General features: G+C 41.1%; 1 protein-coding gene across 1 annotated transcript in view; it reads left to right on the top strand.

Annotated features, from left to right (window-relative positions):
• PHEX (phosphate regulating endopeptidase homolog X-linked) overlaps positions 1-27,206 on the top strand; it is a 204,158-nt gene that overhangs the window by 43,905 nt on the left and 133,047 nt on the right. Inside the window, exons 6-11 of the mRNA XM_040266660.1 lie at positions 6,948-7,016; positions 9,500-9,616; positions 12,393-12,476; positions 13,682-13,827; positions 22,382-22,475; positions 24,659-24,787. Of these exons, the coding sequence (XP_040122594.1) occupies positions 6,948-7,016; positions 9,500-9,616; positions 12,393-12,476; positions 13,682-13,827; positions 22,382-22,475; positions 24,659-24,787 (639 nt within the window). The remainder of the gene's footprint in view (positions 1-6,947; positions 7,017-9,499; positions 9,617-12,392; positions 12,477-13,681; positions 13,828-22,381; positions 22,476-24,658; positions 24,788-27,206) is intronic.

Raw genomic sequence — 27,206 nt, 5'->3', positions numbered from 1 at the left:
AAAGTGCTGAACTCAATATGCCAGCAAATTTGGAAAACTCAGCAGTGGCCACAGGACTGGAAAAGGTCAGTTTTCATTCCAATCCCAAAGAAAGGCAATGCCAAAGAATGCTCAAACTACTGCACAATTGCACTCATCTCACATGCTAGTAAAGTAATGCTCAAAATTTTCCAAGGCAGGCTTCAGCAATACGTGAACCGTGAACTTCCTGATGTTCAAGCTGGTTTTAGAAAAGGCAGAGGAACCAGAGATCAAATTGCCAACATCTGCTGGATCATGGAAAAAGCAAGAGAATTCCAGAAAAACATCTACTTCTGCTTTATTGACTATGCCAAAGCCTTTGACTGTGTGGATCACAAGAAACTGTGGAAAATTCTGAAAGAGATGGGAATACCAGACCACCTGACCTGCCCCTTGAGAAATCTGTATGCAGGTTAGGAAGCAACAGCTAGAACTGGACATGGAACAACAGACTGGTCCCAAATAGGAAAAGGAGTGCATCAAGGCTGTATATTGTCACCCTTCTTATTTAACTTATACACAGAGAACATCATGAGAAACGCTGGGCTGGAAGAAACACAAGCTGGAATCAAGATTGCCAGGAGAAATATCAATAACCTCAGATATGCAGATGACACCACCCTTATGGCAGAAAGTGAAGAGGAGATAAAAAGCCTCTTGATGCAAGTGAAAGAGGAGAGTGAAAAAGTTGGCTTAAAGCTCAATATTCAGAAAACGAAGATCATGGCATCCGGTCCCATCACTTCATGGGAAATAGATGGGGAAACAGTGGAAACAGTGTCAGACTTTATTTTGGGGGGCTCCAAAATCACTGCAGATGGTGACCACAGCCATGAAATTGAAAGACGCTTACTCCTTGGAAGAAAAGTTATGACCAACCTAGACAGCATATTTCAAAGCAGAGACATTACTTTGTCAACAAAGGTCCGTCTAGTCAAGGCTATAGTTTTTCCAGTAGTCATGTATGGATGTGAGAGTTGGACTGTGAAGAAGGCTGAGCACTGAAGAATTGATGCTTTTGAACTGTGGTGTTGGAGAAGACTCTTGAGAGTCCCTTGGACTGCAAGGAGATCCAACCAGTCCATTCTGAAGGAGATCAGCCCTGGGATTTCTTTGGAAGGAATGATGCTAAAGCTGAAACTCCAGTACTTTGGCCACCTCATGCGAAGAGTTGACTCATCGGAAAAGACTCTGATGCTGGGAGGGATTGGGGGCAGGAGGAGAAGGGGACGACAGAGGATGAGACAGTTGGATGGCATCACGGACTCGATGGACGTGAGTCTGAGTGAACTCTGGGAGTTGGTGATGGACAGGGAGGCTTGGTGTGCTGTGATTCATGGGGTTGCAAAGAGTCGGAGACGACTGAGCAACTGAACTGAACTGAATGAATAAAAGGATCAAAGCAACTGTCATCAATGGCTGCTAAAACTATTAGATGAATGGTTGATGGGAAAATTCAGGAGAGAGCAGACTGATATCAGATGAACCCAGATATCAATGGTAGGCTATTGCTAAAAGTGGGACAACCAGATTTTGTGTGCCTCCTGATACTGTGCAGTGGGAAGCATAAGCTATCACCAATGATGCCAAAAGAAAAGGAAATAAAAAAGAACTTGGGTCTAATCAAGCCTGTAGTTTGAATATCAGCTTATGGGAAACATGAGTAATAGAGGATCACAATAATCAATTTTTAACAGCTTGCCTTGCATGCTTATTATTCAGTTAAACTGCATGCTTATTATTCAGTTAAACTGATCCTAGGGACACTGAACTGTCAATAATAGAGCACTTTCCAAATGTAAGGAGGTACTCATGTGCTTACTGCTGCTCTCCTTTGCCAAGGTGGCAGCTTCTTCCAAGCTGATGTGTTTGAGCATGACCTGGCATTTGAGTGCGGTGTGTGTTTGCTTTAGGTATATCCCTGTTCATACCATTTTGTATGAGGGGCTATTCACACACCTGAATTAACAGGTTAGAGCTACAGTCTTTCTAACCATGACGCAGCTGCTCGAAATTCAAGCATATATCTAGGTATTGGTAGGAACAGCTTTCTTCTGAGATCTGCATAAAGCCTAATGAACCTGATAACAAAAACTAGCATATCGACGGCTGCCAATGTTGTAAAATTTATGACTGTTGCTTTTGTTAGAAGTAGTTAAAACTCTAAAAAAATAATCTAATTGAATATTTGGAGCCCATGAAGCACCTTTTAAGTTTTGTGGAACATAATTTGAAAACCGCTACCATAGTGGGCAAAAGAGTAGGCTTTGGTGTTTAAAGAGATTGATCTCCTCACTGAATGTCTTCGTGCAGGCTGTTTCACCTCTCTCAGTCTCATTTTCCCCAGGTATAATGAAAGGTTGACTTGAATTTACTTTTCACTGTTGCTATGAGATTTCAATGGGATGACCTTGCTGACAATTCACAGGATAGATACTGGTGCACGGTAGCACGTGGCACCTTTCTCTTACATCATGATCAGGTGGCTTGTCAGAACCATTTAGGGAATGTTTCTCTTCCATTTTTGTGCCAAACATACATCTCAGATCTCAAAATCAGATGCACAAGAAACAGGCGTTTTCTTTAGTCAGTCTCATCTCTGTCGCTGAACTCCCACCCCACCTTCTAGTTGAAAAGTGGGCCAGTCTAGACCCTTCCTCACTTGGCAGCTACTTCATTTCTCAGCCTTCTCCTAAGGCAGTGATCCCCAACCCTTTTGGCGTCAGGGACCAGTTTCTTGGAAGACTGTTTTCCATGGACCAGGAGTGGGGGATGATTCAAGTCTATTACGTTTATTGTCACTTTATTTCTATTATGATTACATTAGCTCCACCTCAGACATCAGTCATTAGATCTGGGAGGTTAGGGACCCCTGTCCTAGGGGACTGGAGACCCTGTGATCATCAGTTATCTATTTCTGAAAGGAAACCTGCCATCCCAGCCCCTGTGGCCCCTTCAGCGGTGCCTCTCTGCTGCTGGGGCCCTGGGCCCCCAACTCCCTCTCAAATCCTGCCATTTTCTAGGGACATTGACTGGCCCCTCTGCTCACAAGAAACTCTGACTTCTTTTATTGCCTCAAAGGTCTTCTTTCTGCTCTGGGAGAACTCTCTCTTAACCCTAAACTCTTCTCCCTCAATGCATTTAGACTTCCTTTTCCATCACATTCTATTGCTATGTTCTTCAATGTTCTAGGCTTTTCTCATCCCACAAACCCCTGGGGATAAGGGAAAAAAAAACCTGCTTTGGGAAGGCACATCACTGTGGGCATACTCTTAGGTGGTGTCTTTGGGTGAAGAAAAAAGGCACTCTTCCAATGGGTATTCCCGTGCCGAGGACATGTGGTTTGGCAAGCTGGGGCTGCTCAAAGCTACATGATGGTGCTCTAAGTTCCCCCGTGGCAGGATGACACAAAATTTGCCACAGACTTAAATGGGAGAAAGGAAAAACAAAAAATACATGAGATGGCAGATTAATGCCTCAGAACATATCTTGCTACATGTGTTTGGGTTCATTTTGTGTAAGGAGATAGCAAGAATGAGAATTTAAGGGACAATGAAAGACTTTGGAATATCTGTGGTCCTGAAAGAGTGTTTGGAAGGTCAAGGTTGTGTCAGTATGTGTTACCAGAACAGCGACTTGAATTGATCATCACCCAGCAGCCTGCATTTGTGCGACTCTTAGTAAAATCTGTAGGGATGATAAGGACAGACTCTCCTGGAGATAAAGTTTTTCTTTTTTGTCCTATAACTACATCATAATGTATGAGATGTTTCTTCTTGTGTTACTGTTTCGTTTCCTAACCTGTGTGTCCTTTCAGTCAGAGAAAAAAAAATCATATTTCAGTTCAGGGTATCGGATTTCCTAAACATGTGTTTTGTTTTCTACTTGTAATATTAAGATCAGTTACAAATGCATGGATTAAAAAACTTCAAATAACATAGTGTCCTAATATTGGCCTCTTGAGAAAGTCTTTTGCCTGGTGTTTGTCTGTTTCTAGTTTTAGTTAACCTTATTCAATCGGTTTCATATATTTAAGAGGTTCCCTCGGAACTGTCGCAATCTGAAGATTTAAAACAGGTCCGGTAACTTCACTTGAATCGTCTAAACTTTTACAATAAATGGATTTAACTTCATTTCATCAGAGGGAAGCTTTGGCTTTCTTGATATTGTCTACACAGTTTCCTTTCCTTTGAGACTAAAGCTCAAAAAATTCTCCAAGTGGTTCAACTCTAATTGAAAGCCAAAGCATCTTAATCATAATATCGTGTTTCATGTTCCTGGCTTACTTAATTTTTGGAAGAAGGGGTGGTGTATTGGGAATTGGAATATGATGAAGCCAGGCTGGCTTGTGACTTGGTTGTTTGGGGCCAATTAGAGAAGAAGATTGAACACAATAATTTGAGGTTTTTAGCAATACACCCAGGCAAGGTCGATGTTATGAAAACATCTTTTCCCCCCAATTAGCTTAACTTTTTAAATGTGTGGATAAGATTTAAGGTAGAAAATTTGATGTCGGGTTCAGTTTTATTCAGTCTTTGGGCAGTTGCTTATACTCAAGAAAGAACAGCCAGAAATTTAGAGGAAGTTCTGGAACTTTAAAATTTTTATTGATTTAAAATTTTACCTACAGTTAAATTCACTTTTTGTGAAGCAAAGGTCTGTAAGTTTTTACAAACGCGTGGAGTCACAGAATCACCGCCTTAATCAAGACAGACAATAGTTCATCCCATCGCTTCCCCCAGATTTACCTTGTGTTGCCCTTTTGAAATCACCCACTCTCCCCACCCGCTGTTCTCCATCCCTGTAGTTTTGCCTTGTTTGGGGATGTGATTAAAATATGCCCATATTGTTGCATGTACCAGTAGTTCATCCCTTTTTATGGGTGAGTGTCACAGTTTATCCATTTGCCAGTTGAAGGACATTTGGGTTGTTTCAGATTTTGGGCAATAATGAGTAAAGTTACATGCAGGTTTCTGTGTGAGTAGAAGTTTTCATTTATCTTTGGTAAGTGGCTGGGAAGTGATATTGCTGGGTCATATGTATGTTCAGTTTTGTAAGAAGCTATCAGACTGATTTCCAAAGTGACTCTGTCATGTTGCATTCCCACCAACAATGTATGAGTGAACTAGTTTTTCCACATTCTCACCAGTACTTGGCATTATCAGTGTTTTGTCTTTTTGGTCATGCCATGAGTCATGGGGAACTTAGTTCCCCAATCAGAAATTGAACCTATACCCCGTAGTGGAAGCGAGAAGTCTTAACCACTAGACTGCCAGAGAAGTCCCTGACATTATCAGTGTTTTTTAGTTTTTTGTTTTTGCCATCCTAGTAGATGTATAGTGGTATTTTACTGTGGCTATCATTTACATTTTCTAATGACTAGTGATTTTAAGCATCCTTTCATAAATTTATTTTCCATTTGAATATTTTCTTGGGTGAAATGTCTGTTCAGATCTTTTGTCCAGTTTTAAATTGGGCAGTTTGTTTTCTTATTGAGTTATGAGGGTTCTTTATATATTCTGGATGCAAGTCCTTTGTCATATATGTGATTTTCAGATATTTTCTCCCTATCTGTAGCTTATCTTTTTTATTCTCTTAACAGTGTCTTTCACAGAGCAAAAATGTTTAATGATGATGAGGTCCAATATATTTTTTCCTTTATGTATCTGATTTTGGTGTCATGTCTAAGAACTCTTTGTGTAACCCCAGGTCAAAGATTTTCCCATGTGTTTTTTACTGCAGGTTTTATTTGTTGTTGCTATTCAGTCTCTAAGTTGTGTGTGACTCTTTGCGACCCCATGGACTGCACCACTCCAGGCTTCCTGTCTTTTGTTATCTCCCAGTTTGCTCAATCAAATTCATGTCCATTGAGTCAGTGATGCCATCTAACCATATCAACCTCTGTCCCCCCTTCTCCTTTTGCCTTTCATCTTTCCCAGCATCAGGGTCTTTTCCAGTGAGTCATCTCTTTATATCAGGTGGCCAAAGTAATGGAGCTTCAGCTTCAGCATTAGTCCTTCCAGTGAATATTCAGTGTTGATTTCCTTTAGGATTGACTGGTTTGATCTCCTTGCAGTCCAAGGGACTCTCAAGAGTCTTTTCAGCACCACAATTCAGAAGCATCAGTTGTTTGGCACTCAGCCTTCTTTATGGTTCAACTCTCACATCCATACATGACTACTGGAAAAACCATAGCTTTGATTATACAGACCTTTGTTGGCAAAGTAATGTGTCTGCTTTTTAATATGCTGTCTAGGTTTGTCATAGCTTTCCTTCCAAGGAGCAAGCTTCTTTTAATTTCATGGGTGCAGTCACCAATCCACAGTGATTTTGGAAGTTTTATATTGTTAGGTTTTATATGTAGTGAAATTCATTTTTTTGGCAAATGGATATCTTATTATTCTAGCACATTTTTTTGGAAAAGATTATAATCTTCTCTTTGATTACCTTTAAGTTGCTGAAAGTTTTAATTCAAGAAATTATGCTATAATTTTCTCTAATAATAATTATACATATTTAGTTGTCTGATTATTATTTGTATTTTCATCACCTATTTTAAACTTTCCAGAGAGTGTTCTAAAGTTTGCAAAGATTTCTCAAAGCAAAATCACCTCTCTGGATTTTGTTTCTCCACCCATCAAATAGGGGGGACAATCAGATAATCCTATTTCAAAGTCATTTAGCTTTGACACTATTTAGTATTATTAGAAACTCAAAAGGTTAGAAACCATGAATCAGGGAATCAGGGGCAGGTCTCTGATACTTGGTAACTGTCATTGATTGCTGCAGCACCTGTTTGCTTTGAATTGTTTTAGTAATGGTGACACATGCTCAAAATATGGCAGGGATCCTGATCTCATGACTCATTAACATGTTACAGAAGAATTTTCAGTGCCAGCAGAATGCTTTGTTTTTTGTTTCAACAGCTGGACCAAGCGGCGCTCTCCCTAGCCGTGAGGGAAGACTACCTTGATAACAGCACGGAAGCCAAGTCTGTAAGTTTTCCTCATTCAACTCTGCATCTTGTCAGTCATTGTGAGGTTCATAAGTTGTTGTAAAATCCCTAACTCTTGACTCGAATGGAGCAGTGTGGGTGTTTGACAACCATTTCCCCAAATGTAGGAAGCAAAGGACTTTTATCTGGGCAGATAAATGGCCCTCCCTATTTTCTGGAAGTCTGGAAATGCAGGCTGAGCACTCCTTGGGCCATGCCCCCATAGTTGAGTGGGGAAGACAGCACACCAAATGCGGTCACCTAGGAGTGGTCTTGCAGCCAGCCCTCAGAAGTGTGGACAGCTCTCAGTATATTGCAGAAGCGTGGGAATGGACACCCAGTTGACCAGCGGGTCCCAAATTGTATTGCTTAAGAATCACCTCGGAAGCTTCTATTAAATGTTGATTCTTGGGCCTCAGCCATGGGAAATCGGATTTAGTAGACGTGAAGTGGGGCCTAGGCATCTGTTTTTTTAAATTGGTGCCCCAGGTTAACGTAAGGTTAATGAGAACCAGATGGGATCAATCTGCTCAAACTTCTTGCTTTGGCTTGGAAACCTAGTCATTTCCTGGAGATTGGATTAAAGCTGGTTTATTCCTGACACTTTGAATTCATTTTGGAGCCTTTGTTGAACTTCCAAGGGAGCCTCGGGCCTGGGGGACCCTTGACCAGGGAGGCTCGGGTTTCTGGCCTGGCCTGAGAATGCAGGGACTTCGATGGGGGAAGTGCTGGCTCTCACGGAGTCCCTGCTCCTTTGCTGAAAGGAAAGCCTGTATGTAGAAGGCCCTGAAGGGCAGGATCCTCAGCGACTTTCTGGCTGAGGACACTCATCAAAGAAGGTTGGCAAGTTTTCCTTCTTGAAATTGGACAGAATGAACTTTTACCAGTCAGGAGGCACTTCTCTTTCTACTTGGGTCACCACCGGATAGGCAGCCATGCTTGAAATGTTGTCCCTGCCCTGAAACCGATCAGTCCTGTAGACTCTGCCTTCAAAATATCTCTTCCCCCTGGTGCCTCCTTTGTCTCCCTACTGCTCTAGGGCAGATCCTTGTTGAGTCCCCTTTTAACTGTTCCCCCTCCCCTTCATTCCATTACCTCCTTAGCAGCACTTGGCAAGCTCTCAAAGTACATCTCCCAGGGTGCTTTTGCTCACAAGTTAGACTCTGTATTCCTTAGAGGGAGTTCAAGGCCTCTTTACAGCCTAGTCCCAAACCACCTTTGCTGTCTCACCTGTCTTTATTCTTCCCCCAACAAAGGCAGCTCGCACATCTCTCAGAAGGACGCCCCTGCTCCTGAATCTGTCTCCTTTAAAAAACTCTCTCCCTGGTTTCTCGAGGCTAGAATTTGCTAGTTCTTGAGTTTTCAAGCACTTAGCAGCTTTAGTAAAGACTTTATTTTGGTGTTGCTAGTGTTACAGTTAGTAATGACGTGTTTATCTCCCTCCCAGGATCACACACTGGGAACTAGACTTAAGTATTATTTGATTTTTTATCTGTACTCTCCCCATGTGCACAGAAGGCCTAGCAAGACATCTTGTATATGTGTTGATCGAATAAATATTTTTGGAATTTAACTGGAAATTACGAAACATTTCTAATTATGACTATCTGTGAGGCTTGCTTACTGATTCAACAAATATTTATTAAGGGCCTGCTTATATGCCAAGCACTGTGCAGGTCTCAGAGTCATAAGAATTATAAGAATAGCTTTGCAGAATCAAGGTGTATATTAGGGAATCTTATTCCCATAGCATAACTATGAAACAGTTTAATACCTGGTGTGTTGAGTTCTTAAAATGTACCTGAAAGGAGAAGGGACCCACCCTCACCCCCTGACACACACACACAAGATTCCTCAACTCCCACAAAGGTCTTCCTCTCCAATAGTATGTGAATAGCCTAAAAATGGGTTCCTGAACATGCAGCGAGGAACTTCTGCATTTGCTTGATTTCTCTTTGTCATTCTTCTCATCTTTCCTTTCCTTTCTCCCTGAGCTAGTGAGGAGAACTTGGTAAAAACCTACAAAATGGAAAGAAAAACATTCGATTGCTGGTCTTTTGTTTTTAGTGTGGAGATGGGTAAATTGAGCTGGAAGAAAATAAATCACAGTTCCCACTAGTCTTCATGGATCATGCCTCCTGCTTTTAGCAACCAGTTCTTTCCCATTTTTTTTTAATATTAAAGCCTCACTTGCCTGGAAAGAGGAGTTGACTCATTTGTAGATGTTTCATATATCCTTAATATTACTGGTTGCCAGAAAACAAGTTCTCTTGATTCTTGGTGGCCCCAAGTAGCCATCATTCTTCTTTGTCCCAAAGTGGTAGATGAGTGGTTGGTATTGCCTAATGCTCATACCATACTTTGAGTACAGAGTGAAAATGATGGGCATTTATTTCCACCTGCTGTTTCTGCTCTTCTGTGTTCCTCAAACATACTTCCCTAATAGACTCTTGTCATGGTCCCTTGCTTCTTTATCTCTTACAGTATCGGGATGCCCTTTACAAATTCATGGTGGATACTGCTGTGCTTTTGGGAGCTAATAGCTCCCGAGCAGAGCATGACATGAAGTCGGTGCTTAGGTTGGAAATAAAGATAGCTGAGGTAAGTCTTCATCTAAAATCTTTTTCTTTTCCTTCTCCTTATTTTATAGGTGATATATCTTGCATGAGAATATATATAAGAAATCATTTTGTGGCATTGTCCTTTGGGTCCAAGATAGAACTCACAGCACCCCTCTCTGGGAAGTAGCAGGAAGAAAAACCGTAACAGAGAGAAGAACTCTTCTTCCGCCTCTGCTTGAAGCCCAGTCAGTGTCTACATGCTCGTCAGCAGTGGACAAAGAACAGCAGCAGGGGGAGGCTCTCTCTGTTTTCCCAGGGAAATGCCTGTTTGGCCTCAACTGAAGAATATGCATTTGATAAATCCGTATGAATTTGGCTTAAGTGGAAAGTTATTTTTAGTCTAGTTTACTCTTTACACCATTCCGATGCAGAATCAATCTCATCTAAGATTGAGGCTTTGGGAAGTCTAGTCACATAATTTGATGTAAAAAGTGTATAGGGCAGGCTGGTAAGTATGTATTAGTTCTTATACCCAGCCCTGGTTTTCATTTTTTTCTTGCCCCACTTTCATGAATGTCATTGTGTCATATGCTGTGTTCTGTGTAAATCACCTTTTAAATTCTTTCAGGCTCATGGTGGAGACAAAAAGACCTAAGAACAAACTTGAGGGAGACTAATGAGAAATCCTAAATGGTTAGCTTTGTTCAAAGAATAACTTTTCTAGAAGAACCAAAGTATAAAATCTTTATACGTCCTCAGGACTGGATGGAACAAATATGATGAAATCTGCTTGGGGAGATACACTGTAGTGAAAAAAATGATACTTTTATCAAGAAGTGGTGGTGTATTTGTTGGTAGTCTTTTATAATAGAAGTTGGTAAAATTCTTGAAGTGCTTAGGAGTCCAAGCGCTGTTTGGTTTTTTGTTTGGCGAGGTGTTGTGGGGTGGCAAGATGGGAACAGGCTGATGGATACAGTCTGGAGGAGTCGGCCTCTTGGCTGGCGTGGTGTACGTGTGTGTCTTTCTCCAGACCCCCTAGTCACAGCACATACAGTACATACATTTCCTTCCTGTATGTCACCTTTGAAGATGGCAAAGACTGCTGCAGATGTTCTGGAGTCAAAGACTGGACCTCTCTGCCATGTCTAGAGGCCATCTGGATTCCCTTCCCAGGCAAATCGGAGACCCAGAGACCTCATTTGGACTGAAGCTCCAATACAGCGGGAAAGGCCTTGCCCTGAGCCAGGGATCTGAACCAAAAAGGGAACTCAAAACAGCTGGGCCAAGGCAAGACTGGGAATGGTCAAGAGGCTAAATGAAGTGACAACTCCATGGGGTGGAGGAAGGAGCTGGCAGAGAGCTGAAAACAGCTCTAAGGCCAAAGGGCTCCAACCTGGGCCTATGAGTCTGAGTAGAGTGAGGAAGAGTGTGGACATTCTCTGAAGCAGTGATTGAAATGGAGGTAGGAGGTTGCCTGTGAGCTACAGGAGGTCTCTCCATGGATGGTGAGGAGGGAGAAGCTGAGGGCACTGAAGAGAAGAGGAGGCAGATGTCTGCCACTCAGCCTTCTGTGAGTTTATCTTGACAAATCCATGGCGCTTGGGGTTTTTGCCAGCTGATAATACTCATCTGTATATCTTACATCCCAGGTCACTAGGGACCTTCGGAATTAGTGGGGCACATCATCCCAGGCAGACTTCTAAAGCTGGGGAGACAGGACAACTTTGCCAAGCCCCCCAGAAGTCCTTGTAAACACAGCCATGAAGTGTGCATTCAGCTAATCCCAACTAGAGAGATGCGTGCCTAAGGGGAGGTCTTGCTGATGGCATGGCCCTTGGGATTGGAGCCAAGTGGAGTTTAATTGGAAAGACTTGCAACAGAAAATGAATTACAAGCAAAGTCTTGACTTACAGTTCAAACCATGAGGGTAGTGATGGTGGACAGGAGTGCAAGGGTAGGAGAGTCCTGTGTGAGTTGGAAGGTGGCAAGTTTAATGCAGGGGAATCAGATGATGGAGGGCCTGAAGGCAAAATCATGATGCGTTGAGCAGTATGAGGAGCTACTGCCTGTCTGCAGAAGTGATTAAGATGGCCCTTGAGAAAGATGATTGTTGCTGTTCTTCTCAGATTAACTATGGCAGAGTCTAGAAGCTTCAATTTGATGTTGCCAAAATTGCCAGGAGCACAAGTGTTGGGAATGGGAGTGTGAAGGGTCAGGGCTGGAGAAGCAGATGTGGAAATATGTCTGGGTGGTAACTGAACCCATACCTTTAGCGGTGGGGCCAGGGAGATTTTCGGGCCAGAGAAACCAGAGAGGAGAAGGGAAGCCTTTGAAGGATGAAACTGTTGACAACAATCACTGGTGGCAGTGCTGTTTAGACAGTCTAGTGCTCTTAGTGAGAACATTCCCCTGGGAATGAAGGGGTGGTCTGTAGTTTATGAACTGTAGAGGCTGTTACCTGGATACTACATGTGGACAGGGGATGTTTGTCTCAAATTGCCCGATCTTAGCATGGCTATCTACCCCAAGCCAGTAATAGATTTTGTCCATCCACATGAAAGGTTAGGGAGGGGTTTGAGTAGTTATTTTTGTACCAAGTCCAATGTTTCGCACTGAACAGGAAAGGAAAGTTTCTTTTTATTTTCTTAATCCTGGCTAAAGTGATTTTTCTCCTCTCCTCTCTCCCAGGTTCGGCACCACACCAAAATCTTGAAAAAGTTTATGATACTATACAGATGTTTTGGCACATGTAGGAAGTAGCTATGCAGTTAGAAATGGTTTGTTGGAAAAAAATAACCAAAGTTTCTTTCCACCAGATAATGATTCCACATGAAAACCGAACCAGTGAAGCCATGTACAACAAAATGAACATCTCCCAGCTGAGTGCTATGATTCCCCAGGTTAGTGAAAGCAGTCCAGGAAATTGTATCTCAACTGGTCATTTGACAAGCAATTCTGTTTCACCTGTGTGTAAAATTTGGCCTCATAAAAGCTACCATTGGTCTTCTTGCTCATCGCCATCTCTGTCAGTCATCACATAAAATATCCCTTGTGTATGCATTGGGATGCTGTCTGCTCTATGGAACAGAAAACTTTTCCAAGAGTGGCCTAAAAACTTAAAGCCTGTTTCCTTATATAGACAAAAGTCTAGACATAGGTTGCTGTTGGTGTTGGTTTAGCTGTTGCCCAACGTTGTCAAAGATCCAAGTTCTTTCTTTCCACTCCACTCTTTTTAGCATGTTGGCTTTTTGACTGCATATTTGATGACTCAGGGTTGTAAGGTGGCTGCCATAGCTGCATATGTTACATCTGTCCTCAGAGCAGGAAGAAGGGGCAAGCCCCAGTATGGGCCATGTTTAACTCTTCTACCAGGAAAAACCAAAGCCTTTCCACGTGTCATCCCTTTATTTCTTACTGAGTAAAACTGGGGCATGTGGGACTACCTCCTTACAGGGTAGGCTGGGCAAGTAAGTGACTGGCTTTCCATTTCACTAGTGGAGGCAGGCAGGGGAGCAAAGAAAAGGAAAAGCCTGGAAAGGACTTTCCAGGTAGCCAGGTCAAAACGCCAAGACAGTGATGCTACGAAGGGGAGACACGTGTTACTCTGTGTTGTTGTTTGCTTCCCTCTGTGTAAGAAAGGCTGTGCCAGAGGGAGAAGCAGAAATGTCGTGGGGCATCTATGTCTGTGGGGACAGGAGAGTGAATGAGCACGGAATGGGGCCGAGTGCAGGGAGAAGGGAGGTGAGTGCTACTGCAAGAGGGATGGAGAGAGAGAGAGAGCAGGAGGGAAGGTGGGAGGAGGAGAGGGGAGGATGAGCGTGCAGGAGGGGCCAGGGACGTGAGTGCATGTGCTACTGGGTATGTGCACACACATGTGGTCCATACGCAGATGCCACAGACACATGTTCCACTTATGCTTCAGCCAGCAAGTCTGATCTGGGTGGCAGTGGTCAGGCATTTATCTTCTAGATTTGAGCAGTTGGATGTTTATTTGGTCTGAGATCACAAGCCATGAATTACATTCTACTGACCTGGTTGCCTTCTTCCTTGATTGTTCCCCAGCAGAAGTTCTCTCACTGTGTTTTTTTGTCTTCCTCTTCCTCAGTTCGACTGGCTGAGCTACATCAAGAAGGTCATCGACGTCAGACTCTACCCTGAACTGAAAGACATTGGTCCCTCAGAGAACGTGGTGGTCCGTGTCCCTCAATACTTTAAGGATTTGTTTAGGATATTAGGCTCTGAGAGGAAGAAGTAAGAGCTTTCTTGTGCATTTTACTGTGACTTTTATTTTTCCTTTGAAATTATAAGGTCTTCCCCCTCGTGTCCTTTGAAAACTATTTTTAAAGAAAGTTATATCAAAAAGTCTTGGGGAAAGTTGTGGTGTCTTTTGTGAGAAACAAGCTGAGACCATCATCTGGTGTAGTTTATTTACTACAATGACAACAAATATACAATGTTTTTGCCCCTTATTTCTGATCTTTCTCCATATTCCCTCTGAAAGCCTAAATTGTTTATTAGTTTTGGAAGCTAGTTATATAGTGATGTTATTTTTTGAGATTTCTATATGAACATCTTTGTTTTTCCTCTACTTCATTCTTGGTCTTTGACTGTTTTTTTCTTCCTTCTTCTTTTAAGCAAATAAGTCACTTTGTGTCAATAAACCGAAGGCTTCCCTGGTAGCTCAGATGGCAAAGCATCTGCCTGCAATGTGGGAGACCCGGGTTCTATTCCTGGGTCGGGAAGATCCACTGGAGCAGGAAATGGCAATCCACTCCAGTACTCTTGCCTGGAAAATCCCATGGACGGAGGAGCCTGATAGGCGGAGTCCATGGGGTTGCAAAGAGTCGGATATAACTGAGCGACTTCACTTCACTTCACCAATACTGAAAAGACTTAAGACCACTCAGAAAGCTGTAGAAAAATTAGACTGGTGAAAGAATGTCAGGAACTGTCAGTTGTTTTTTTTTTTAAACAATATTTTAGAATTTGTTGCTTTGTTCCTTTGGCACTACAAAGCAAGAAAATTCTAAAAATGTTCAGGAAAGATAATTTTTTACTTGGCATATGGTTGATTTACATTGTTATGTTAATTGCTGCTGTACAGCAAAGTGATTCAGTTCTATCTCTATATACATTTTGTAATATTCTTTTTCATTATTGTTCATCATAGGATATTGACTATAGTTCTCTGTGCTATACAGTAGGACCTTGTTGTTTCTCCATTCCATATATAAAAGCTTACATCTGCTAACTGCAGCCTCCGACTCCATCTCTCCCCCAACTCCTTCGCAACCATTAGTCTGTTCTCTATGTCTGTGATTCTATTTTTATTTCATAGATAGTTTCATTTGTGTCATATTTTAGATCAGGAAAGGGAATTTTGCATCCTCATGAAGCCATTCAGATTTGACTACAGAAAATGAAGCACAGGAAGGTCAAATAGTTCACAATCACAGTTTAATAAGCTAATTGCTGGACCATGATTAAAAATCATATTTTATTTTAAAAAGCATTTGTTTGACTGTGTCAGGTCTTAGTTGCAGCATGTGGGATCTAGTTTCCTGACCAGAGATCAAACCCAGACCCCCAGCATTCAGAGCATGGCGTCTTAGCCACTGGACTACCAGGGAAGTCCCCCAAACCATAATTACTTATTTGGACTTAGACAAGGTTATGTTGCCAGGAATTATGTGAAAAAAAGAGGCACCTGGAGAAGTCCTGGGAATAAAATTTAGCATCCATCCCCACCTATGAAAACATTTAGACAGTTTTGAAGAGCTCTTCTTTTTAAGATGCTATTTTCTTAAAATAAAAACAATGTGTTGTTCATTGAAGAAAGCATACAGAAAAGTAAGCACACAGAAAAGGGAGAGTAGAAATAATAAATTCATTTCAGATTCTGTGTGGGGTGAAACCTTGATATTCCAAGTGTGATCTGTGGATCAGTAATGCCAACAGCATCACCTTGGGCCTCTGGTAAAAATACAGATTCTAGCAGTCCTCCTCTGTAGATCTGGAGTGAGGCCTAGAAATCTGTATTTTAACAAGCACCCCAGGAATCTTATGATTAGTTTTTTGGGGGAGATTCACTGCTTTAGAAACTTTTTCATGTGTACTTCCTAGCTCTGAAATTTTGTAAAATATGACCCCAGTGATTTTGTACTCCTATGCCATTGAGTTACTCAACACTTTTTAAATTGTGGTGGTAATTTCTGTTGAAAGATGGAGTTTCCATGCTGTGTATACAGTCTCCAGAACTTAGTGAGTTGGTTTCTTCCAGTGTCTGTGTTATCTTCAGTTGTAAATTAGTAGGTAATTTTTGAAACTGTACTGATTTTATTTCCACAAAAGCCTAATTGACAACCAGGGAATAATAGATTGGGCCTTGGTTTACTGTATTAGATAATCTCTTTGGTGGTGATTACGCTTTAAAACTGCAGGATCTGTCATGACAAAAGGGGCCAAGAAAGACCATGACTGAAGGGAGATTTTAATCTGGTTCTTATCAAAATGATAACTTAGATGTAAGCATAGTGAACTACAATGGAAGAAATATAAATAGAAAAATTAACTGCAAACATTATGCTGTAACATGATCTGCAGATATTTTGAAACTTCCAACTCTGTGTCACATAGTTTACTCTTTAGCAACTGATTCATCAAAAACAACTTGTATTGTGTGTATGTTGAGATTTCAACACACTGTATGCTTCTTGAGAATTTTGATAACACTTTATTTGTAGAGCACAGTAAGTTTTTTTTAAAGACCACGTTTATTTATTTTTAAACTACTTTATTTATCTATTATTTATTTATTTTTGACTTCATTAGGCTCTTTGTTGCTTTGGATGGGGTTTATTTGCGGCAAGCAGGGGCTACTGTTCGTTGCATTGTGCGAGCTTCTCATTGTGTGGCTTCTCTTGTTGCGGAGAACTGGCTCTAGAGTGCACAGGCTTCAGTAGTTGTGGTGCACAGGCTCAGTAGTTGTGGCATGTAGGCTTAGTTGTTCCACAGCATGTGGGATTTTCCCAAACCAGGGATTGAACCCATGTCCCCTGTTCCCTGCATTGGCAGGCGGATTCTTACCCACTGCACCACCAGGGAAGTCCCCACAGTAAGTTTTTTAGACTGCTAATCATCTTTGATCCTTTCCTTGGGTTGTAGCACAAGAGTGGTCAAGGAAATGTGCCCTTGGGTTCCCATAGTTACTTTATTAGTCAGGACATACCAGTCACTGTAATAAGCACCTCTGCACTTACTGGTTTGTACCATGACGATTGTACCCTGTGCTTCTGGAATGTCCAGCATGGCTGTCCCTGTAAGGCAGCTTTCCTCCAAGCAGGGACTCAGGAACTCAGACTCCTTCCATCTGGTGGTTCTGCCTTCATCTGGCTTTTTGGAATCTTCTCCATTCAGCTGCTGGATAGGGAAAGAGAGTAGAGGATTGCATAGGAGGTTTTATGGGAAGGCCTTGAAGTGGTATGTGTCCATTCCGTTGACCAGAACTCAGTCACATGACCAATTTAACTGCAAGAGAAGATGGGGAATAGAGTCTAGCTTTGTGCCCAAGACCGAAATATCAAAGAAATCATCTAATTTTTTGGTTTGCTCCTCTCCCTCACCCCCATGAAACAGTGAACATTTGATGGTGGACACTCCTGTAATTGTTTTTATAACATCATGGCCTAGTATGGTACTTCTCACATAGAAGATTCTTCCTAAAATTTCTAGAAGTTAACCAGATGGCCTCATGACCACTATCTGGGAGGTGACATAGAAGCAGGACTCCAAAGGATAAGGAGGATTTTTTCAGGTAGGGGAGAGTGGAGAAGGAAGATGTTGAGCATGTTGGGTGATGGGACTAACATTAACCTGGATGTTGCCTTTGAGGGGTTTCTGGACCTTCCTAGTAGTCCAGTGGTTAAGACTCTGCTCTGGGTCAGGGAACTAAGGTTCCACATGCTGTGCAGAACGGCCAAAAAGAGAGAGAGAAAGAAAAAAAAAAAAGAGGCAACAATTTCTGATTCAGTAGATCTTGGGGGAGGCCAAGGAATTCTCAGGTGATGCTGACGCTGCATACCTCTGGGCAGCCTCTAGGGTTTAGGAAGAGCTCTTCAGCTTTCAGAACCTTTGAGAGGTACTGGTTTGGCTTACCTCAGATGGTTTGGCTCAGAGAAGCAAATGCAAGCTGTGGAATCTGAAGATCCAAATGTTAGTCCTAGATTTGACACATGCTTAGAAGTCCTTTGACCTTGGATCTTTGTTTTATTTGTCTAAAAATTGGAATAATAATAATAATCACCCCATAGTATTGTCATGAGGCTCAGAGAAGATCTTCATGATCTTTTTTTTTTTTTTTAATGATCTCTTAAATGCAATACAGTACACATATAAGCTGTCACTAATTGACAACAAGGGTGAGAAAAATCTTCTTTAAAAAAAATCTCCTTCGTCAGAGGCTTTGGGAAATGATTTCTCGTTGCTCTCTTTGTGGTAGATTCTCTCTCTCTCGAGCTTCTGTTTTCCTCTACTTTATTGATTGCCATTTGGGGGAAATTACCATACTGCTGAAAATGCTTTTTGAAAAGAGAAAGATATTATGTGTTATTTTTAAGGACTATTGCTGAATCTTCTTTTTGTTTGGTTTTTTGAGCGTTAAGTGGCAGTCGTTCAGTCATTCCGGTCAGATCTGTTCCTGGCGTGGTAATATTAGCACTCCAGAGCTGTGCTCCCCAGTGCTCTGTCAGTTATTTATAATGCTGGAGCAGCTCATCAGCACCATTGTCTCCCTGTGCGAGCTTCCCTGCTTCTGGCTTCCAGCTGTCAGAGGTGCTGTGGTCTTATAATGCCTTGCCTATGGAGCCCTCACACACTGTTCTTTCTTCATACCCACAGATTTTTGGAAAGTGCCTTTGTTGGAGGGTTTTGACTGACCAGGAAATCTTTGTGGAACAAGAGGGGTTAATCTGTCCATGTGTGGCATGGGGAAAAGCAGAGGCTTTCGAGTCTTAGCCTTCTTTGCATTCCTCGTGGCATCTGGGAGGATACTTGGCCAACAGTGAGCTCTTGGTGTCTTGCTCAGGATTAGGGATGTGAACTCAAAACATCCAAAGGAATGACCTGAAACTACATGCTTATCACACCTGATCTCCAACTTGGTTACACCCTGGACTTAGCTGGGGCTATATAAAAATAATATTTGTCCTGGGTCTCATCCTAGAGACACTGATTGAATTGGTCTGGAGTGGCCTGGGCATCTGGTGATTGTAAATTGGAGACCGACTGAGTATGTGATCCTGAGGCATTACTTCATGGTTCTAGGCCTCAAGTTTCCTGTCACATAAAATGCATACAAGGACATCTCTCCTGTAGCGGTGCTGTGGGAGTTAGAGGTAATATGAGATGCCTTAAGCAGTGTGATTTCAAGGGAGCAGGAAAGGCAGAAAAATCTAAGACCCCAACATAGTTGCATCATGCTGTGTCTTTACTGCCACCATCAGGCCCCATCCTAACTGCTTCCCCAGTTAATCTGGTGCATCACAACCACCTTGAGGGAATAGCTTTTGACTTCATGTAAGCATACCTGCTGGAGAAGGCAAACCCCACTCCAGTACTCTTGCCTGGAAAATCCCATGGACAGAGGAGCCTGGAAGGCTGCAGTCCATGGGGTCACTGAGGGTTGGATATGACTGAGCGACTTCACTTTGACTTTTCACTTTCATGCATTGGAGAAGGAAATGGCAACCCACTCCAGTGTTCTTACCTGGAGAATCCCAGGGATGGGGGAGCCTGGTGGGCTGCCATCTCTGGGGTCGCACAGAGTCGGACACGACTGAAGCAACTTAGCAGCAGCAGCAGCAAGCATATCTGCTGGCCATGGATCTCCTTTGGATCTGTACGTAGGGATCCAGCACAGCTCTCACACCCCGGAAGCAGTGTTTTAAGGTTGAAGAGCCTACAGACCTTGCATTAGGGTTGATCTCTGCCCCTTTAACATTCTAGATATTGAACCCTAGTTGCTGCCTGCATCTTCCCAGCTGTAGCTGGCCTTTCTGCCCAGCTCTGTGAGTGATGAACTTGCTCACCATCCCCGCCCACACATAAGCTATTCCTCCATTGTTTAGCCTTGGAGAGGCTAAGTTCTTGCTCCAGAGTTTAGAGTCCCACTCCACACCCTGAAGCCTTCCTGGCCCAGGGCCTGTCCCTCTCCTGAGGCCTACTCTCATCCCTCAATTTGAGGCAGGCACTCTTCCAGCCAGCTCTCTGGCATGCAGTTGTGGGTGCTAGGGTCTGTCACATCATTGCTATGTGCTTGCCTGTTTCCCCTGCTCAGCTGAAAGCTCCAGGAGACCAGGGACTATAGCTTCCTCACCTTTCCGTCTGCCAGCACCTAGAACTATTTGTATGTATCAGGTGTTCAGGAGGTGCTGAATGAGCAAATGTACTTACCATGTATCCCATTCAATGGAAAAACCCATTTCTATAAACAAGCTGAAATCTGAAGTCCCATATCCCCCAGCTAGACTTTTAAGTTCTCTGAATGTAGGCGTGAATTCCAATTTCTTTGCATTCCTCATGGCAACTGGGAGGATACTTGGCCAACAATAAGTGCTCAGTGAGCACTTGTCTTGCTCAGGATTAGGGATGTGAACTCAAAAGATTCAAAGAAATGACCCGAAACTACGTGCTTATTATAGTGCCTCGGAAGAGCAAGGACAAGGGCTAGACTTTGCTGATGAGAGGGGCGGTCTCTGAGGGGAAGTATGCATACTTTTACAAGATCCACAGGGTCTGAGAAGAAATGTTTTTTAAATTGTTTGAAAAAAGTTTATTTCTTTGGTTCTGCTGGGTCTTCATGGCTGCCCGGGCTTTTCTCTAGTTGCAGCAAGTGAGGGCTACTCTTTAATTGTGGTGCACAGGCTTTTCTTTGTGGTGGCTTCTCTTATTGTGGAGCACAGGCTCTAGGGCCCACGGGCTCAGTAGTTGTGGCTCCCGGGCTCTAGAGCATGGGCTCGATACTTGTGGCGCACAGGCGTGGTTGCCCCATGGCATGTGAGATCTTCCCAGATCAGGGATCAAACCTGTGTCTCATGCATTGGCAGGCAGATTCTTTACCACTGAGCCACCAGGGAACCCCAAGGAGAAAATTTTAGAACTTCTATGTATCATTCTTTCTATTGAAAAAAAAAAGCTAGGCTCTATTAATTTTGCTGTATAGATAGCCATGAACCCTTCATTTGATCTATATACCATATATGAGAGTGGGCAGTGTTACCTTCACTGATTAGTTTTTATTCCATATATTGAAAATAATCTCAAGTCAGTTACATATACCTATATATTTATGAATTTTACTATTGGTTCAATCCTCACAAAATGAGCAAATGATTGAAAAAATTCTTGTAGAGGAACAGGAATTGAAACTGTTATTAATAGTATAAGCACAAAGTGAATGGGAAGAAAATGTCAGAAGTGGTCCTTCTCCCACGCTAGTTATGCCATCTTGGTTGGCCAGATGACAAGATAAAAACAGTGCTGTTCTAACCAGATCTGGGAAGGATATGGTTGCAATATTTTGAAATAGTCAAGATGACTATATGGGATGCTGATTTACACTGACTGTTGTTGTATTAACCCAATCCTATATGGATAATGTGTATTGAAGAATTAGCTAAAAGTGTTTGAAGGATTAATTAAGGACTTTGGAAAACATCTTTATTTTATTTTGTCTTTCAACATTTCTATTTCTATATTGTTAAAGACATTCCTGATATGTTAGCCCATTAGTATATCTCTATATAAATTAAAATAGCTATACATATGTTGGGTGTATACACTGAAATATATTTAGTTGCTAAGAGTGAATGTCCACTGAGTTAGGATGCCATGCAAATGAGAGTGTGAGTTATTCTTGATTGGCCAGTTACCATTATCATGTCACACTGCTCTCACATGGCTGGCTGGCTGACCCCAAGAGCCATCTCAAGAATGTGTGTTATTAGTCACCATGGTAATGGCACAGCTGGGAGGGCATGGGTCATTAAAAATTCATCATCACTATTGAGTTGGAAATTAACTCAGATCACACATACTTTTGAGGTCAAGGTGCCTTTTGCTTATAGAAAAAGGCAGAAATTAAGAAAATGTAATGGATTTTTAAAAATATCTGTTGTGGATATTATGAGTGTATGGGGTTGTTTATGTGTTTGGAAGTGAACAACAATAAGAAAACCTGAAATTTACTCTGTCAAACATTTTGTTAGTTATTTTAACTTCACAATAACCCTGTAAGGTAGAGGTCATCCTCATTATATGACAAAGAAAGATGAAATCAATGAACTTAAGTGACTTGCCCAAACTCCCACATCTAGTAGGTATCGAACAAGGGTGCATATCTAGATAATTGGCATTAGCCAGTATGTTGCATTTTGTTTCCAAAAGTTAAGAATCCATCTGTATTTTGTCAAGTCACCTAATAATTGGAAGGTATCAACAATTTCTAGGCATGAAAGCATGGATAACAGTGGACTCCATGTCATGAGTGGGAAAGCAAAATGTTCATGCTGAGACCTGGGGCTGGAATTTTCGTATCATCTGTCTGTGTTAGGTGGTGAAAAGCAAGCCATTTTTGGTTGAGCTTATTGACATTGTATCATCTGATGTCATTTCTCAAGTGAAAGTTCTGCAGTTTTGTATGAGCAAAAGGTCCCTCCATGGAGCTTTGCCAACAGATTTTCCCAAGGTGTTCTGCAAAGCATCAGATATCAAGCTTAGTACAATAAATGTGTTCTCTTTCTGTTAACAGGACCATTGCCAACTATCTGGTGTGGAGGATGGTTTATTCCAGAATTCCAAACTTAAGCAGGCGCTTTCAGTATAGGTGGCTGGAGTTCTCACGGGTAAGTTTTAAGAAGATTGCAGTGTTACATCACTGGATAACTTTACATGCCAGAACACTCTGTATATTAACTAATCCAATAAAAATCATCTTTAGGTATTGGGCAGAGGGAATTTTACAGCTCAAGTTCTACTTTTTTTTGGCTTTAGTTCTTTTTATTGAGGTAAACCTTACATACAATAAAGTATATTCAAGCTCTTCTTTGATGAAGGTATATAAGGATATTTAGGGTAATACTTGAGACCATCACGTTTTCACCCTCCCCTTCTTACCAATTTATTCCCCTTTCCCCCAGTGTTTTTAAGTGGGTCACTATAATTATAATTTTAATATTTCTTAGTGATATATTTGTAACTGTCTTTCGTTTTCAGTCTTCTGAATATTCAGAATATGCATGCTATGTGTATTAGATGGTAAAGTTTCATCTTCAATTTAGGGGTAGTGTTTTGTCTCTAGCTTGATCTTCAGTCTTTTTTTGCCTTCTTTTTTCTTTTTCATTAGTGTTGGTCTTCTTAATTCAATCTAATGTATCCTAATTCTGCTAGGCCCACAAGGCCTAAATTTAGTCTCCTCTGAGATGTGGCTCAACTGCCTAGAACACCTTTCTTTTCCCCCTGCTCATCCAGCCCTGTGATCTCTGCTCCTCCCCCACGCTTGTTCTCCTCTTTAACTTACATAAGTGTCACTCTTAGTTTCAGAGGCTTTTGTCTGAGTGATTCTCTTACCAATACAGACTTAAGGGTTTTGTGGCTCTTTTTTTTTTTTTTAACATTTTAAGAATTTGGGGACCTTAACAAATATTTTAAGTTAATTTTCTCTTAATTTGTAGTTAAGTAATGGAAAATTTTGTAAGCTCTAATTTCATTTAATAGACATTTTAATTATTAGGGAAAATGGTAGCTAGAGAAGTTCTTAGTGGGTCATTGCTCTTGAGTAGTAGCACAATTATTTTGAATACATTTTGGCCCTTGAAGTCACTAGGGTACTGAACTTGATAGAAAACATCATAAAACAACTATATATATTGAGGTCATATCAAAGGGTTAAGCTGTAAAACTAGTAGATTATATATATGTGTCTGTGTATATTTTTAACTTCTATGGATCACATAAAAGATGGTACCCAGCTGCTTTCCACCCCCACTATGAAGAAAATAAGAGAGAGAGGTGTAAGAAGTAGTGTGTGAAAATTTGAGGTTAGGTATGAAGGGATGTTTCTTAAGCATAAAGTGCTAAATATAATACTGAATTGCCAAAGAAAGTTGTAGGATCTCTTTATCTAGAAGTTTTAAAAATAGATTCATTCCTTACCTTGGAGAGTGGTTATGTTGTCAGAAAGTAGAGGAAGAATAGATAAACTTCAGTGTTAATCACATTTGCTCTGTACCTACAACCGGGGTCTAATATCATTCACCGGATGCCTCCAGCCACCGTTCTCAGAGCCTCTCCTGCTGTCTATCTTTACTTTGCATTTTGAGTGCTCCAAACTCCCAACCCATAGGGGCAACTTAAATGATATTTATTTCTTTGTCTTCAAGCCTGAAGAGTAAGCCTTTAAGCCTTCCAAGTCCTGCTTTGGACCTTCCTTACTTGTTTGTAAATGTTTTCTTATAATGGTTTAATTGAGACAGATGAGAAAAACACATCTATTTTTTACTTGATTACCAGTGTGTTCTGTTATGACACAATGTAAATATGCCTCCTGGGTTGTTCATGGTGGGCATATTTTCCTGGTCTGTCATGTGAGTGTACTTTCCAGAGTAAGGAAGCCTTTGCTGGGAGTGGGGGGACTTTGATCACCCATTGATTTTAAACCTTTCTTGGTAGAAGTTTAGTTCTCAGAAGGTATTAACTACCATCTGGACACTTGGGCAGTCCTTTCATGTCCCTGCAACTGCAGAAAAACTGTGCTATTGTCTATATTTTTGTTCAGTGGGAAAATTGGAAGGAAAGGAGGGATACATTATTATCCTCTCTTAAAATATTTTCGCTTGGTTTTATATATAATAAGACAAGCAGAATATTTTTCTTCATTCGATTGTACCTTTGGTTTACTCTCTGACACATGTATATGGGTTGCAGCATGCAGTGTTTTGTAGACTGTATCCTTCAGGTTGTTTGAACATTTTTTCAGCCATTGGTTTTATCCAAGTGAAGCTCAGTCTGGTTCAATTATCTCCCACAGGTAATCCAAGGGACCACAACTTTGTTGCCTCAGTGGGACAAATGTGTGAACTTTATTGAAAGTACCCTCCCTTATGTTGTTGGAAAAATGTTTGTGGATGTACACTTCCAGGAAGACAAGAAGGAAATGGTAAGTGCTGCCGCCGCCCCCCCCCCCCGCCCCCAGCTGATGAAAACAATGGCAGTTAACCAGATCTGAGATAGATAATACGGTCAGCATGCCAGTATCAGCCTTTTAGCTCTTAAAGTGATGAATCTAGATAACAGTTTTGCTTCCAAGAGGAATTCTTGCAGTACCATATTAATTCAAGACTCAGATGTAGAATGTTATCATGAAAATTTAGAAATGAGAAAACAGCATGAAATCATACCATATAGAATCAGAATTTCTCCTGTAGAAATTAAATGTGTTCAGTCAATGCTTAGGAAAAAGAGGGCCTGGATAATTTTGGGAATAGATATTTGAACCATTGTAATGACAAAACATAGAGATATTCCAGACAGATTTCTTTGTTTTAAAGATTAGGAAGCTGGAGACCCAGTGATGAAATGATTTGTAATATATTTAACAACTTTCCTTTTTTGCCAGTTATACTTAGGTATTTTCTTCGAAATAAACAACTTAAAAAATTGAAGTATAGTTGATTTACAGTGTTGTGTTAGTTTCTGGTATATAGCAAAATGATTTAGTTATGTTTGTAATAGTTATATATATACTATAATGTAACAATTAGCAATGTCGAGCATCTTTTCATGTGTCTATTGGCCATCTGTGGAGAAATGTATATTTAGGTCTTCTGCCCATTTGATTGGATTGAAAAGAAATAATTTTTAAAAATTTGTTTTGAATTGAAGGATAATTGCTTTACAGTATTGCATTGGTTTCTACCAAACATCAACATGAGTCAGCCATAGGTTTACCCACGTCCCCTCCCACTCGAACATCCCTCCCCTATCCCTCCCCAACCCACCCCTCTAAACAAACAATTTTTATTGAAGTAATAGTTGCTTTACAAAGTTGTGTTAGTTCCAGATATACAACCATGTGATTGTTATACATACATATATATCTATTCTTTTTCAGATTCTTTTCCATCATATGTTATTATAGGATAATGAGTATAATTCCCTGTGCTATACAGTAGGACCTTGTTGTTTATCTATTTTATATATATAATAGTATGTATTTATTAATCCAAAACTTCTCATTTATCCCTCTTCTCTTCCCCCTTTGGTAAATATAAATTTGTTTTCTCTGTCTGTGAGTCTATTTCTGTTTTATAAATAAGTTCATTTGTATCATTTTTGTAAGATTCCATGTTTAAGTGATATTGTATGGTATTTGTTTTTCTCTGTCTGACTTACTTCACTTAGTATGATAATCTCTAGGTCCATCCATGTTGCTGCAAATGGAATTATTTCATTCTTTTTTTATGCTTGAGTAATGTTTCATTGCATGTGCTTGTGTGTCTATATGTAATATGTATATGTATCACACCTTCTTTATCCATTCATCTGTTGATGGACACTAAGGTTGCTTCCACGTCTTGGCTATTGTAAATAGTGCTGCTGTGAACAATGGGGTGCTTGTGTTTTTTTGAATTAGAATTTTCTTTGGATAAATGCCCAGGAGTACGATTGCTGGATCACATGATAGTTCTATTTTAGTTTTTTAAGAAACCTCCCTAATGTTTTCTATAGTGGCTGTACTATTTTTTTCCATTCCCACCAACAGTGTAAGAGGGCTCTCTTTTCTTCACACTCTGTCATGTTTAGCAACTATTAAGTGGCTTAGAAATAGAAATGCAATGCAGGGACTCCCCCCTCCCCCCGCCCCACCTTTCCGTTCCCTATCCTCTAAAAACTAAAGAGATGTGACATTTGTTTCACAGAAAACACTGTCAGGTTTTTTTCATAAGCTTAAAAAGAAATTTTTTATTTTGTAAATTTCTAAACATATATGGAAAGAACATTGTAATCAACTTCCATGTAGCCAAGATCTGTGCCTATTTCTTGTAGTAGCATTAATGACCCAGCCAGATGAATCCACTAATAAAGGCGGAGGTTTAATTTCACTCATTTACTGAACAAATATTTGTTGAGTATCTGTTATATAACAGGCATTGTTATAGGCACTTTTTGAGGCAGCAGAGAACAAAGATCCCTGACCTCACTGAGATGACAAAAAAAAAAATCAATACAGTTGTATACATTATGATAAAGACTCTGGAAAAGAAAAGAATGAGATCAGGGTAAGGATAAATCAAGAGGGCTGGAAGGTGTGAGTGTGTGGGGAGGGTTGTAGGATTAAATGAGATGGTCAAAGCCTCATTGTGAAGATGACATTTGGTAAAGATTTGAAGGAGGTGAGAGAATCAGATACAGCAGTTATCTGGAGGAAGAGTATTCTAAGCAGATGGAACAGCTAGTGCAAATCCCTGAGGCAGGGATGTGCCTGGAGTGCTCAAGGAAGAGTAGGGAGGTCCCTGGGGCTGGAGCAGGGTGAGTGGGGGTGAGAGAAGCAGATTCTGAGGTCAGAGCAATAGCAG

The sequence above is a fragment of the Oryx dammah genome, unplaced genomic scaffold (assembly GCF_014754425.2).
Source record: "Oryx dammah isolate SB20612 unplaced genomic scaffold, SCBI_Odam_1.1 HiC_scaffold_23, whole genome shotgun sequence".
NCBI classification, from domain to species: domain Eukaryota; kingdom Metazoa; phylum Chordata; class Mammalia; order Artiodactyla; family Bovidae; genus Oryx; species Oryx dammah.
This window is presented reverse-complemented; position numbering and strand designations above follow the sequence as displayed.